This window comes from Mobula hypostoma, chromosome 20 (assembly GCF_963921235.1).
Source record: "Mobula hypostoma chromosome 20, sMobHyp1.1, whole genome shotgun sequence".
Classification (NCBI taxonomy): domain Eukaryota; kingdom Metazoa; phylum Chordata; class Chondrichthyes; order Myliobatiformes; family Myliobatidae; genus Mobula; species Mobula hypostoma.
In genome coordinates, this window is record NC_086116.1 from 53,033,996 (window position 1) to 53,046,160 (window position 12,165).

The 12,165-nt window shown below is 40.3% G+C and overlaps 1 protein-coding gene across 1 annotated transcript in view; it reads left to right on the top strand.

Moving 5' to 3' along the window:
- Nucleotides 1–12,165, top strand: part of LOC134359533 (golgin subfamily B member 1-like) — a 111,942-nt gene that overhangs the window by 78,431 nt on the left and 21,346 nt on the right. The window contains exons 14-16 of the mRNA XM_063072935.1: nucleotides 303–5,695; nucleotides 7,640–9,557; nucleotides 11,779–11,957. Coding sequence (XP_062929005.1) covers nucleotides 303–5,695; nucleotides 7,640–9,557; nucleotides 11,779–11,957 — 7,490 coding nt within the window. The remainder of the gene's footprint in view (nucleotides 1–302; nucleotides 5,696–7,639; nucleotides 9,558–11,778; nucleotides 11,958–12,165) is intronic.

The window sequence follows — 12,165 nt, forward strand, 5'->3', positions numbered from 1 at the left end:
TGAGGCAAACGAAAAATACACTGAGCTGCAGAAAGGGCCATTCAGGCATTTGAACAAAAGGTTGGTGAAATAAGTCGGTTTTAAAATGGCAGTGGAATGAAATCAAGAGTTTATTCCGGAATCCTGCCTGATAATTTGATTGCCAATATTGGGGCCAAGGAAACTGTAGATGTATAAGAGGCCTGACTTGTAGAAGGCTACATGTAACCATCGACTTATTTAACTGTGGGTATGATTTCTTAACTCTACATTGTACAGCAGTAACTAAGCATCTGTTTCTATTTTTCTTCTTTTTAATTCAGCGTGGTAAAGCAGAGATTGAAGAGTGCAGTGCGATTCATTCCCTGCACAGGATTATTTCTGACGATGACAAAGATCCTGGCTCTATTACACACCAACCAGCAGCAGCCCAAACAAATCAGCTTCTGCTGAACAAACTGGATTCAGTATTGTCAGAAGATGGGACTGTCTGTCAAATAAGTATGAAAGGTAGTCATCAGTTTATGCCTGAGCAACAAGAAGCGATGTCGGCAACAGATAAGCATTTTAAAGCACATACAGAGCAGAAAGAAGGAATGAGCACCATCGCTGTGATGGAAGAAAGGACAAATTCATGTACTGAAGTGGACAGCACGATAGTTTCAGTACAACTGGAGGAGGAGGTTAACTCTACTCAGGTAGAACAGAAGAGTACAACAGTTGCCCATCTTGGACATCATACTTACTCATCCACAGAAGTGTACAGTTCTGGGGAACAACTGGAATATAGTTCTGCCTCACATGGAGGACTGGCATTGGTCTTGGGAAAAGAAGAGGATAGTGGAATTACAAGACGTTGTCCTGAGCTTCAAGGAGTTCAAAATGACAAATCTGATAAACTGCAGGCACGCATACAGGAACTTGAAGAGGAGCTGGAAGAGTTGAAGGCCTCCTACAGTAAGCAGCTGAAGGATAACAATGAAGAGCTTATGAGCTTAAATCAGGTAGTTTTGGGTTACAAGGAAGAGATAGTAAATGCAAATGAAGCCATTGATAATCTGAGTGCAGAGAAGAATGAGCTTCTTGGTCAGATTCAGAAGTACAGTGAAGAGTTGTCTTTAGTACCTCAACTAAAAGAGAAACTGACAAAAGCAGAGGAAGAGGCAGTCGATGAAGAGAAAAAGAGCTTTTTGGTTTTGGAAAACATGAGTATGCAGAACAGTTTATTACAAGAGCAGTTTCGCAGTGCAGAAAATGAATCTAGGTCAAAGGATGTGAAAATTGAGGCTCTGGAGAGGGAGCTGGACACCATGCAGCATCAGATCACTGAGCAAGAGGGAGAGGTTAAAGACCTGAGAGGAAAGTTAAAAGAGAAGGAAGAAGCAACCTTGAACTTGGAGCAGCTTGTCGATGATGACAAGTCCAAAATTGAGGAACTTGTGCAGAAGCTGGCTTCTAAGGAGCAGGAATTGGTGACCATGCAGCAAGCTCTTTTTGAAAATGTAAATAAAGTGCAGCAACTTCACTCGTGTCTGTCAGAAAAGGAAAAAGAAATGGCTGAGGTCACCATGAGTATGTCTGAGAAAATGGTAGTGTTACATGAAGAGAAATTTTCTTTGGGAAACCAAGTGAAACAGTTAAAGGAGCAGGTGCTACTGCTGCACAAAGAACCAGAGGGGAAAGAAGAAGAGAAGCCCTCTAGTGAACCTGAGCAACCCACCAAGAGTAAAGAACAGACTGACCTTTCACAAGGTGGCACAGGCGGACTGGAGCCATTACTGGAGGAGAGGGATGAATTAAAGAAACATGTAGAAAACCTGACAAAGGAGAATGAGCAGATAAAAAGAAAGCTCCAAGCTGCTTTGATAAAAAGGAAAGAGCTCTTAAAGAAAATGGAAGAGATGAAACAGGAAGCACAGAATAAAGACCGTGAAGCAGTGGAAAGCTCTCCATCAGGGAACGAAGCAGGACGCAGTGACCTCAACTCTTCAGAGCCAGTGCAACTATGTGAAGAAACTCAAATTCAGAATCAACAGAGTGTTGATCTGGTTCGGGCTCTTTCTGAGAAAGAAACAGATCTGCAGAATGTCAGGGAAGCTCTCCAAGATCGAGAAGCTACTGTTGGTCACCTTCAGAATTTGGTAGAAGATCTGAAACACAAACTTCAGATGAAAACAGATCAAGTGATTTCACTGGAAGCAACTATATTGCCCAAGCAGTTGGATAATCCACAGGCAATGTCGCAGCATGGAATGGAAGAGAAGGAAGTTGAGAATGAGAGCACTGAAATTGATTCTGATAAGGTGCCTGATCCCATTGTGACAATGCAAGGATCGGTAGAAAGTAAACAAACTGGGCTCGAGTCTAAGCTTTCTGTACTGGAACAAGAGAAGGATCAGCTGCAGAAGAAGCTTGAGGAAGCTGTGAATTTGCGGAAGGATACGATCAAGAAAGCTCAGGAGAAGAATAGACTCCATAGGGAGCAAGTAAAGCAACAGAAGGAGCAATACAATGCTTTGCTGGAGAATTTCAATCAACAGAGCCAGGAGAAAGTAAGGATTTGTGAAGAGCTTTCAAGGGTGAAAGAGCAGCTGCAGCTTTTGGAAGAGAAGCCTCCTTCAGGTGCAGATCCTCAACCAGGGAAACTACTTCAAGGGAATTCTGAGGAAGCAAAAGACGAATTGCCAGAGAGGAGTGAGCATTTAGCTTGGAGCTCTGAATTGATGGAGACTTCAAGAACAGTCCTGGTTCAGGCACCTGTATATGTATCTGAAGCAAAAACTGAAGATCCTGCGGTGGCCCAGTTAAGAGAAGAACTTGAGAAGCTACACAATAAAAATAATGACCTTGAATTAAAACTGCAGCATTTGACAAATCTTGAGCAGAGAATAATGGAAGAAGCAGTTGTATCTCAGGATAGAATCTCTGAGCTGGAAGAAAAACACCGCTTGGAGAAAGAAGAGTTAGTTAAAGAACTTGACCTTCTGAAAAAAAGATATCAGGACACAGAGGCACGTGCAGAAGATCTAAAATTGGCTTTAGAGGTGGCCAGAGCAGAAAGTTCTGATTCTGAGAGCATGGCCATTCTAAGCAAGCAATATGAAGAGTTAAAGATAGTTTTGCATAACAAAGATGAAGAAATAGAACATTTCTACACTCAGCTGAAGGAAAAAGGTGCATTATTTGAAAACCTGGAAAAGACACTATCGGAGAAAGATGATTTCATTAAAACACTACAGTCTCAAATGGAAGAACAAGCTAAAGAGTTTGAAGATGAAAGGAAACTTCTTCAACATGAGGTCCTGGAAGCTCAGCAAAAGCAAGAGGAAGATACTGAAGAGGCTAAGTTGAAACAGCAAATGCAGAGGAAGCTTCAAGCTGCCTTGATCTCTCGCAAAGAAACTTTGAAAGTGAACAAATCACTGAGGGAAGAGCTGGCTAATGTAACAACGTTGAAAGAAGAATTAAATCAAAGGCTAACTGAAATGGAAATGGCGACTGAAGACCTGAGGAAGGACAAAGAAGACCTTATGACAAAATTGTCAAATCTTCAGGAGCAAAAAGAAAAATTAATTATAGAAGTTGATAAATTACTGATTGAAAACCAGAATTTCTGTTCTTCTACTGAAAGCTTAAAGCTGATTATTGATGGCATTTCACAAGAAAAAGATACCTTGCGACACGAAGTTGAATTCTTAAGAAGTGAACAAAAGGCAGAGAGCTCAGACTGGCATCGGAAACATGAAGAATTACAAAAGGAATACGAAACACTTCTACAATCCTATGAGAATGTGAGTGGTGAGATTGAAAAGATGCACCGTGTACTTGAAATTGGAAAACAGGAGAAGCAGGAGTTGTTCAGCAAGATTCAAGAGGCTGAAGTTCAGAAAAAAGGGGTAGAGAAACAACTTCAGGAGGCAATAGAGGAGCAGGAGGGAATGAAGGAAAAAATGAGGAAATTTGCTAAATCAAAGCAGCAGAAAATTATGGAACTCGAAGAAGAAATTGAGAGACTCCAGTTGGAACAGCAGTCTGAACCAAGCATACAAAGTAAGCCAAGTGAATCTTCAGACTTAACAGACAGACGACTTCAGGAGGAACTTCAGAAAGCAAAACAAGAAACAGAAGAAGTGATGAAAGAACTTGAAACCTTAAAAATTCAGAGGGATTTTTTGGAGGGAGAGACCAGTAGATTGAAACTAGAGCTGAAGGAGATGGCTGAGAAGCTGGAAAATGGTGAGAAAGTCTTAGCCAAACATCAAAGTAACATTATTCAAGAACAGGAAATTAAAATGAAAGAAGCTATTGATGCAACCATTGTAGCAGAAGTTAAACAGGAGTTATCCAATAAATTAACTTCTTCAGTAGAGTCAACTAAAATCCATGCCCCTCCAGAGGGCTCACAAGATCTTAGCTTCGATAATGAAATAACGAAGTACAGACAAGAACTGTCACAGTTGATGGAACAACTAAAACAGATGGAAAATGACAAGCAAATGGCAGAGAATGAGATATGTGAACTGAAGAAAACAAACCAACTTTTGCAAAATGAAAGGGACAGTTTGGAAGAGCAACTAGTTAAAAATAAGGAGGAATGCAAACAGATGCATAGGACTGTCTCTGAGCTAGAGCTCGATAATCACCAATTAAAACAAAAAGTGGAACTAGCACAGAAGGAGAAAACATCTGCGGATTTGGATAAAGATGATCTAGAAGAACGACTAATGAATCAGTTGGCAGAGCTAAACAGTAGTGTTGCCAATTATCAACAGGAATCAAAAGAACATAACGACAAGATTTCACATTTAGAACTAACTGTGAGAGAGTATCTGAAACAGATTGGTGAACTGGAAGAAGAAGTGAGGCAACTTGAGAGAGAAAAGGCTGAAGCTGCAGCCAGGTTGCAAAAGGACTTTGAGCAGAAAGTAAAGTCAATGCAAAAGAAAAATGAGGGGGGTAAAATTCACAACAAAGAATTACAGGAGCTGCTCAAAGAACAACAGCAAGAGGTCAAGCAACTGCAGAAAGATTGCATTCAGTACCAGGAGAAAATCAGTGGCTTAGAAAAAACTATTAAGGCATTGGAATTTGTTCAGCAAGAGACCCAGAAGAGTTTGGATACTGCAAAGAAGGAAACAGCCGCACATCTGGAAGATTGCAAAAAGGCCCAGGCAGACCTGCTTTCTTGTAAAGTCCAACTCGATGATGCTCAAAGTGAGGTAGCTAGGCTCTTGGCAGACGAGTTGAAGCTAAAAGAAGAGCTCCAGACTCTTGAAGACAAGGCCAAAGAGCAAGCTACCTATATGGAAGAAGAACAAAAGAGAAGGCTTAATCTAGAAAAAGATGAACATAGAAAGGAGCTTAGAAGCATGCAAGAAAAAATAGAAAGTTTGGAGCGTGAGAAAAAGCATTCTGAAGACTCCGTTGAGGCACTGCAGGGCATGTTGGAAAAGAAGAAAGAAGAAACCAATCAGATTCAGGCAAATTTCAATGAAAATTTAGCCAAGCTTGCAGCCTTCACTCGTAGTATGTCTTCTTTACAGAATGACCGTGATAGAATTATTGATGAGTCTAAAAAATGGGAAATCAAGTTCAATGATGCAATTTTGAGGAAAGAAGAAGAGATCAGAGACAAGGAAAACAACTGCAACAGACTGAGGGATCAGCTAAGACAGATCACCATTCATCATGAGGAACTGAAAATCAAGCTTTCCAGGTAAAGCAAAACAAAATACCTCCTTTCATCAAGGTCAAAGAAATATATAGAACTAGCTATTCTTGGTGTTTAGGAACTTTTTTTTACCCTGTTTGTAAACTTTTATCCTGCCCCTGACAAATTATTGAAGTCTCTCAACTTTGGTAACTTAGAATGGGCTTTCACATTTCAAGTAAGTTTTAACATTTAAAGTAAATTACTCCAATGATGTGAATATTTGAAGTTTGCAACTTTTTAATGAAATTCCAGTTCTAATGAGAAATGCCCCATTGTATAAAAGAAATATGGAGCACTATGTGGGAGGGTACGATTAGTTTGATCTTGGAGTAGGTTAAAGGGTCGGCACAATGCGGTGCTATACTGTTCTATGTTCTGTATTTTAAAACAGTTCATTGCTGGGTGGAGTTAGTAGCAACAGCAGGGCACAGCCACATGTGATCAAATAATACACATGTAGAATTTTTTTAAATGATCTGGTTGTTTTAACTGATCTCATTAAGAGGAACAATGACAGGATTTCCTGTATCTCTGTGGATCTGTTAGGGGAGATGAAGTAGGTTTGACTACCATAATTATAGTTAAGACCATAAGAAGTAGGAACAGGAATTGGCCCTTTGAGTGTAGTCATGACTGATCCAATGTTCCTCAAATGTACTTTTCCATCTTATCCCCACATGCCTTGATTTTCTTGCTGATTATAAATCTGTCAGCTTTGAATATATTCAATAATAGAAACTCCACAGCTTTAAGGCAAGAGGGAAGAAATTCTGTGGCCTTAAATGCCCTCCACTCCTAGACTGTCCCACCTTCCCCCAATTTACTGTCAAACTCCCTAAGAATCTTGTGTCTTCTACCTTCTTTGAATCAGGGTATCAAATTGGCAGTTTTATAATTTGGTACTTCTCTGGAGTGTAAGAGTTATACAAGAGTTATACAAATAGCATCCACTATCGACAGCCACTCCCTTTGTAAATATGCAAATAATCCACTTCAGCGGTGATACAAAAATGGTATTTAATTCCCACCCCACCCTCACCCCATATATCTTTTCTTTTGAAGGATGTTCATTGTATCTTTGATTATAAAGACTGAGTTATCAGGTTACAGTTTATTAAAGATAAACGCAAGAAAACCTTCAGATGCTGCAAATCCAAAGCAACATAAGCAAAATGCTAGAGGAACTCGGCAAGATAGGCAGTATCTATGGAAATGAACAAGAACTTGACATTTCTGGCAGAGACCCTTCTTCAGGATTGCAAAGGACTCCCCATTCCTAACCTGCTGAATTTCTCCAGCATTTTGTGTATGTTATTAAAGATAAATTGCAAGAAGAAGAACATTTAGTTGGGAATGTATCCTATTTGATACCTGGAGATCAAGGAAGAGGAGTGGGAAATATGTCTGAAAATAAGAACAAGTCTCGTACAATAAAAAGGTGTATTTGGCAGAATTGCTCTGAATTAGGGTTGATATCAATCGATTTTGTTTTGGATGTGCAGTTCATATCAAATTAAATAGAGTTGGCATTTTCCAATCAACCTCTGAAACTGTTTATTTAACTGTACATCACAAATTAAATATCAGATTGCACAGTGGCAGTGATTTTTAAACCCTTCTTTTAACCTAACAAGCAATTCATAATGATCTGGAATTTCACATTCTTTTGTGTTTCTAGATCTCTGCATTTTTGCTTCTCTTGGGCAAATGATTTTTGGAAAAGTTTGAGGGTAAACTGGGCTTAACTGAAGATGTCTAAATTTCACTGCCACATTTTTAGAGAAGCAGTGTGTTAATGTTTCAGGCTGATGACCTTTTATCTTTTATCATCATTGACCTAAAACATTAACTCATGCACCCTTGTGTGCTCTCCCCATAGATACCCCCTGAACTCCTGACTATTGCTAGTATTTTCTGTAATTATTGTATTGTGAATCCTTTTTCTAGGATGGAGCACAGTGAGCAGGAATGGGAGTCAAAGTTCAAGACTGAAGAAGAGAATTGGAGGCAAATGATGCAAAAAGTTCAGGAAGAAAACAGACAACTCTTCTCAAGATCAGAGGAATTCCAGAAGCTGCACAAGGATTCTCAGAATGAGCTATTGAAGTCATCAGAAGAAACTAAGAGTCTAAAAGGACAGATTGCTGATTTGAACAATGCTCTGGAGAAATCGGAAGTGACCAAGGGGGACCTTGAGAAAAATCTGAGCGAGCGAGAGGCAGAGGTACAGAACTATATGCTAACCTGTGAACAACTCAAGTCCGATCTCCAAAACTCCAAAGCGTTAACGGAGAAGCTCCATGAAGAGACTGGAGAAAAGGAAGAAAAGATTGTTACACTGTTGGCAGAGAAAGAGGAGGCTGTTGTCAGTGCCATAGTTGAAGCCCAGCGACAGCACGCTGAAGAACGAGGGGACTGGGAGAGGCAGCTTCAACAGTTAGCAAAGGAGAAATTAGAAGGAGAGCAAGCAATCAGAAAACTGCAGCAGGAAACTGAAGATCTGGATGCAAAGTTGAGGCAAACTGAGGAGGACTTAAAGCAGAACAAGGTAAAGCTGGAGTCATTAACAAAGTCCATGGCATCTCTCCAGAATGACCGGGAGAGAGTGCTGAGTGACTACAAACAGCTGGAGCAAAGGCACATCGATGTGATTGTCGAGAAAGATCAGCTGATTCAGGAGGCTGCCACTGAGAACAACAAACTGAAGAATGAATTCAGGAGCCAACAAGGACAGAGGGATGATCTGAATTCAGAAAATGCCAAACTCAATGCACAGCTTGTGAGATACAGGGAAGATCTCAATCAAATTATTTTACTGAAAGATTCTCAGCACAAACAGTTACAAAAAACCCAACTCGAGAGAACCAGGGCATTGGAAAATGAGAAAGCTATTATGGAGACAAGGTCAAAAGAACTTGAGCAGGAAAATGAAATACTGAAAGAAGAGAGGCAGAAACAAACTGAACAGTTACAGTTGGCTGAGAAAATCACTGATGAACTGAAGAATGAAGTAGAAAATTTAACAAATGGTGGGCCTGTTCAGATGCTTCAGAAGCAACTGGATGAAAAGTTAATGGAGGTGGAGAAACTGACCACCAATCTCTCCTCTGCTCAGAAAAAAGTAGCTGAGCTTGAGCTGAAAAGAGTAGAGGTTGAAGAAGAAACAAGGCATAAACTCATTGACACCGAAGCCAAATATGAGAAGGAACTCGAGAATTTGCGCCATAGTGCAGGCATCATGAGAAATGAAACAGAGACGGCAGAAGAAAGAGTGGCTGAACTGGCAAAGGACCTGATGGAGACTGAGCAGAGATTGCGAGAAGCAATAGAAAACATTGACCAACTCCAGGGGCAGAACCGGTCTTTTGGAAAAGCCATGAGTTCCTTGCAGGACGACCGAGATGATCTCCTGGTCCAACTTGAGAAGTTGCAGAGCAAATACATGTCTGATTTAGAGGTGGAGAGGAACAAGAGTGAAGAATTGTACCAGGAGCAATCCCAATCCAAATCCCAATGTTCGGAATTGGTAGAGGAGAACAACCGGCTCTCCACTGAGTTGTCTGCTTGGAGGAACAATACCATTGAAGACAGCCTGTTGGCCCGCATTGATGAAATGAACACAGAACTTACTTCTAAACAGCAAGTTGTCAACGAATTAACCTTGGAACTGGAAAATTCAGCCACTCAGTTAAAATCATTTTCCAAGACTGTGATGACACTACAGGATGAGAGGGACAGACTGATAGATGAAGTGGCCAAAACCAAAAAGGTTCATGAAGTAAAGCAGACATCCTCTTCAAATCCAGGCGAGGTGCAGAGCTTGAAAAATGCTCTGTCTTCATTGCAGAATGATCGAGATAGACTGGTAACTATGATTTCTGTCACACTCAACTTTAAATGTCCCAGATTTTCAAATTGTACGTTATCTATTTGCTTTTCAGCTGCTGTCCTCACTTTGGTTGAGTCCAGAGCTCAACTGTACATATCCCAATTTATTATTATTCCTTCACCCATTACTCTCTTCAGCTTCCTGACTGTTTCCTGACCAGTAGTGCTATAATTTTAAAATTTCATCCTTGTGATTAAATACATCCTCCACATAGCCATTTGCTATACATTAGCTGAAGTTTCATGCAAATAATTAAAAAGGTATGAAAAGATAAACTACCTTTTAACTCAGTAACAAATTACGTATTTGAATAACTTTTAACTGAAATACAGAACGAATTAGAACACTACCAATGCCACTATAGTATTATAAAATTTGGTGTTAGTTCATAATTGGTCAGGGCATGAAGGGATACATGGAGAAGGCAGGAAATTGGATCAGCCATGAAGAAATGGCGGAGCCTACTCAATGGGCCAAATTGTCTAATTCTGCTCGTATATCTTAACATTTTATAATAGTTATCGACTGAGGAATTCATCCAGTGTACACTGCTGTCTTCTTTTGATTGACTGTAAATGAACAAAGTCACTGCAGCCCCTAGTGCAGATTAATGAACTGCCTTCATACAATGCCTTTGACAATTGCATCCTCCAAATCTTCATTTTTTATTGTAACATTCAAGATGATTGTCAATACCTTCAAATTTTTCTTCGTTCCTAACTTGTTGAAGTAGTGAAATCGTTTCACTTTCATTCCTGGCCATTTCTGGCATCTCCAAGCCTGAATGCTTGAAACCACGATGAGTAAAACAATTCTGAATTGTCTTGCTGCTTATTCCTCACCAACTATCAGTGACAAAAATCACTGTTTTTCGAACACAAACACACACAACTGATGCTATTTAAAAACTGTTTGCTCTAAGCACCGTGTAGTGTCTTAATAGCCATACAAACGCACACAACTGGTGTTAGAAACTGTTTGGCAACAGTCTCCTGTCCCAAATAACCGAAGGGAACCCCGGCTCTTGATTCATTTTTGATCTTTAAGAGTAGTCCCAAAAAAGCAGCTGCATCGATTAACAGATGGCCTAATTAACTGGAATCCACTGTACTTGTAATATAAAAATAGAAATGCTGGAAATACTCAGCAGGTGAGGCCACATCTGTGAGAAAGCAATCAATGTTTCTTTCTCTCTAGGCCTCCCGTCCCATGATCCTCTCGTATCCCTTTTGCCAATCAACTTTCCAGCTCTTAGCTCTATCCCTTCCCCCTGCTGTCTTCTCCTATCATTTCGGATCTCCCCCTCCCCCTCCCACTTTCAAATCTCTTTCTATCTCTTCTTTCAGTTAGTCCTGACAAGGGGTCTCGGCCCAAAATGTCGACTGTACCTCTTCCTATAGATGCTGCCTGGCCTGCTGCGTTCACCAGCAATTTTTATGTGTGTTGCTTGAAATTCCAGCATCTGCAGATTTCCTCGTGTTTGCAATATTTCAGGTCTTCGGCCTCACCTCCTGGCACACGCTCTTCAACCTGAAATGTTAACTCTGTTCCTTTCCCCGCAGGTGCTACCTGTATTTCCAGCATTTTGTTTTCATTTTAGTTTTAAGGCATCTGTAATTGTTGTTTAGATTATCACTTAAATGTATCTGTAAATGTTTGGGAGTTGCTGTGAAATATTTCTTAAAAATTCTGAGGAGTTGGGGTTCTTTGGCAAAGCTATTCATTATTTTTCATCCCTCATTGTTCTGAGAAGGTGGTGGAAATCTTTTCATTGTTTTTCCAATAAAACCTAAAAATGCAAATATTTTATTCAATATCCAAAAAAGATGTGGATTTCCTGACACAAACTTCACGTGCTTTTCCCCTCCACCACGTTATATTGAAAAAAACTCCTAAAAACTAACCACCGTGCCTGAGAATAATAGGAGAGAAACCAGCTAGATGGAAACTTGGACTCGTAAAATTTACAGGCCAAAGGGATGATGTTGCCCTATATTGCCAAAACCCTGGAATGTCTTACCTACCCTTGCAATGTACCTCTGTACAATGCTGGGGACATGCATTCTGCTTCACTTCTTGGCCTGACTGGCCTGTCCCAAGATGTCATAGTCCTAATGTTGTGTTGGTCACCTCCACTCTGACACCTAACCCTCCTCTGCAATGTTTTTTGTTCCACTTTCCCCGATTTTGGCTGCAGCTGAAGGAATTGAAAAGTCTGCAGCAACAGTATATGAGAATTGGGGAGGAGACGGCTGAAATATCACACCTCCAGGCTCAGCTGGAAAGCCAAAAGCACCAGATAGCTAATTACGAAGTAACGCAAGAGCAACTGAAGCAGGAATATAGTACCTGCCTAGAAGAATTGGGACACCTAAGGTAATTATTTGATCATTTCCTCCTTTCATTTGTGATGCTGCTTCTAGCTGTCTCACACTTTTGGTTTTTTTGTGACAGTAAAATCGTAGGCCTGAGTAACAAGATATCTACCTATGGTTATCTTACTTGAGGAGGAGTGTTTGGTCAGCTTGAGTTGGACTAAATATCTCATTCTGTTGCCATAATGTTTGATGCTGCTTTGAAATGT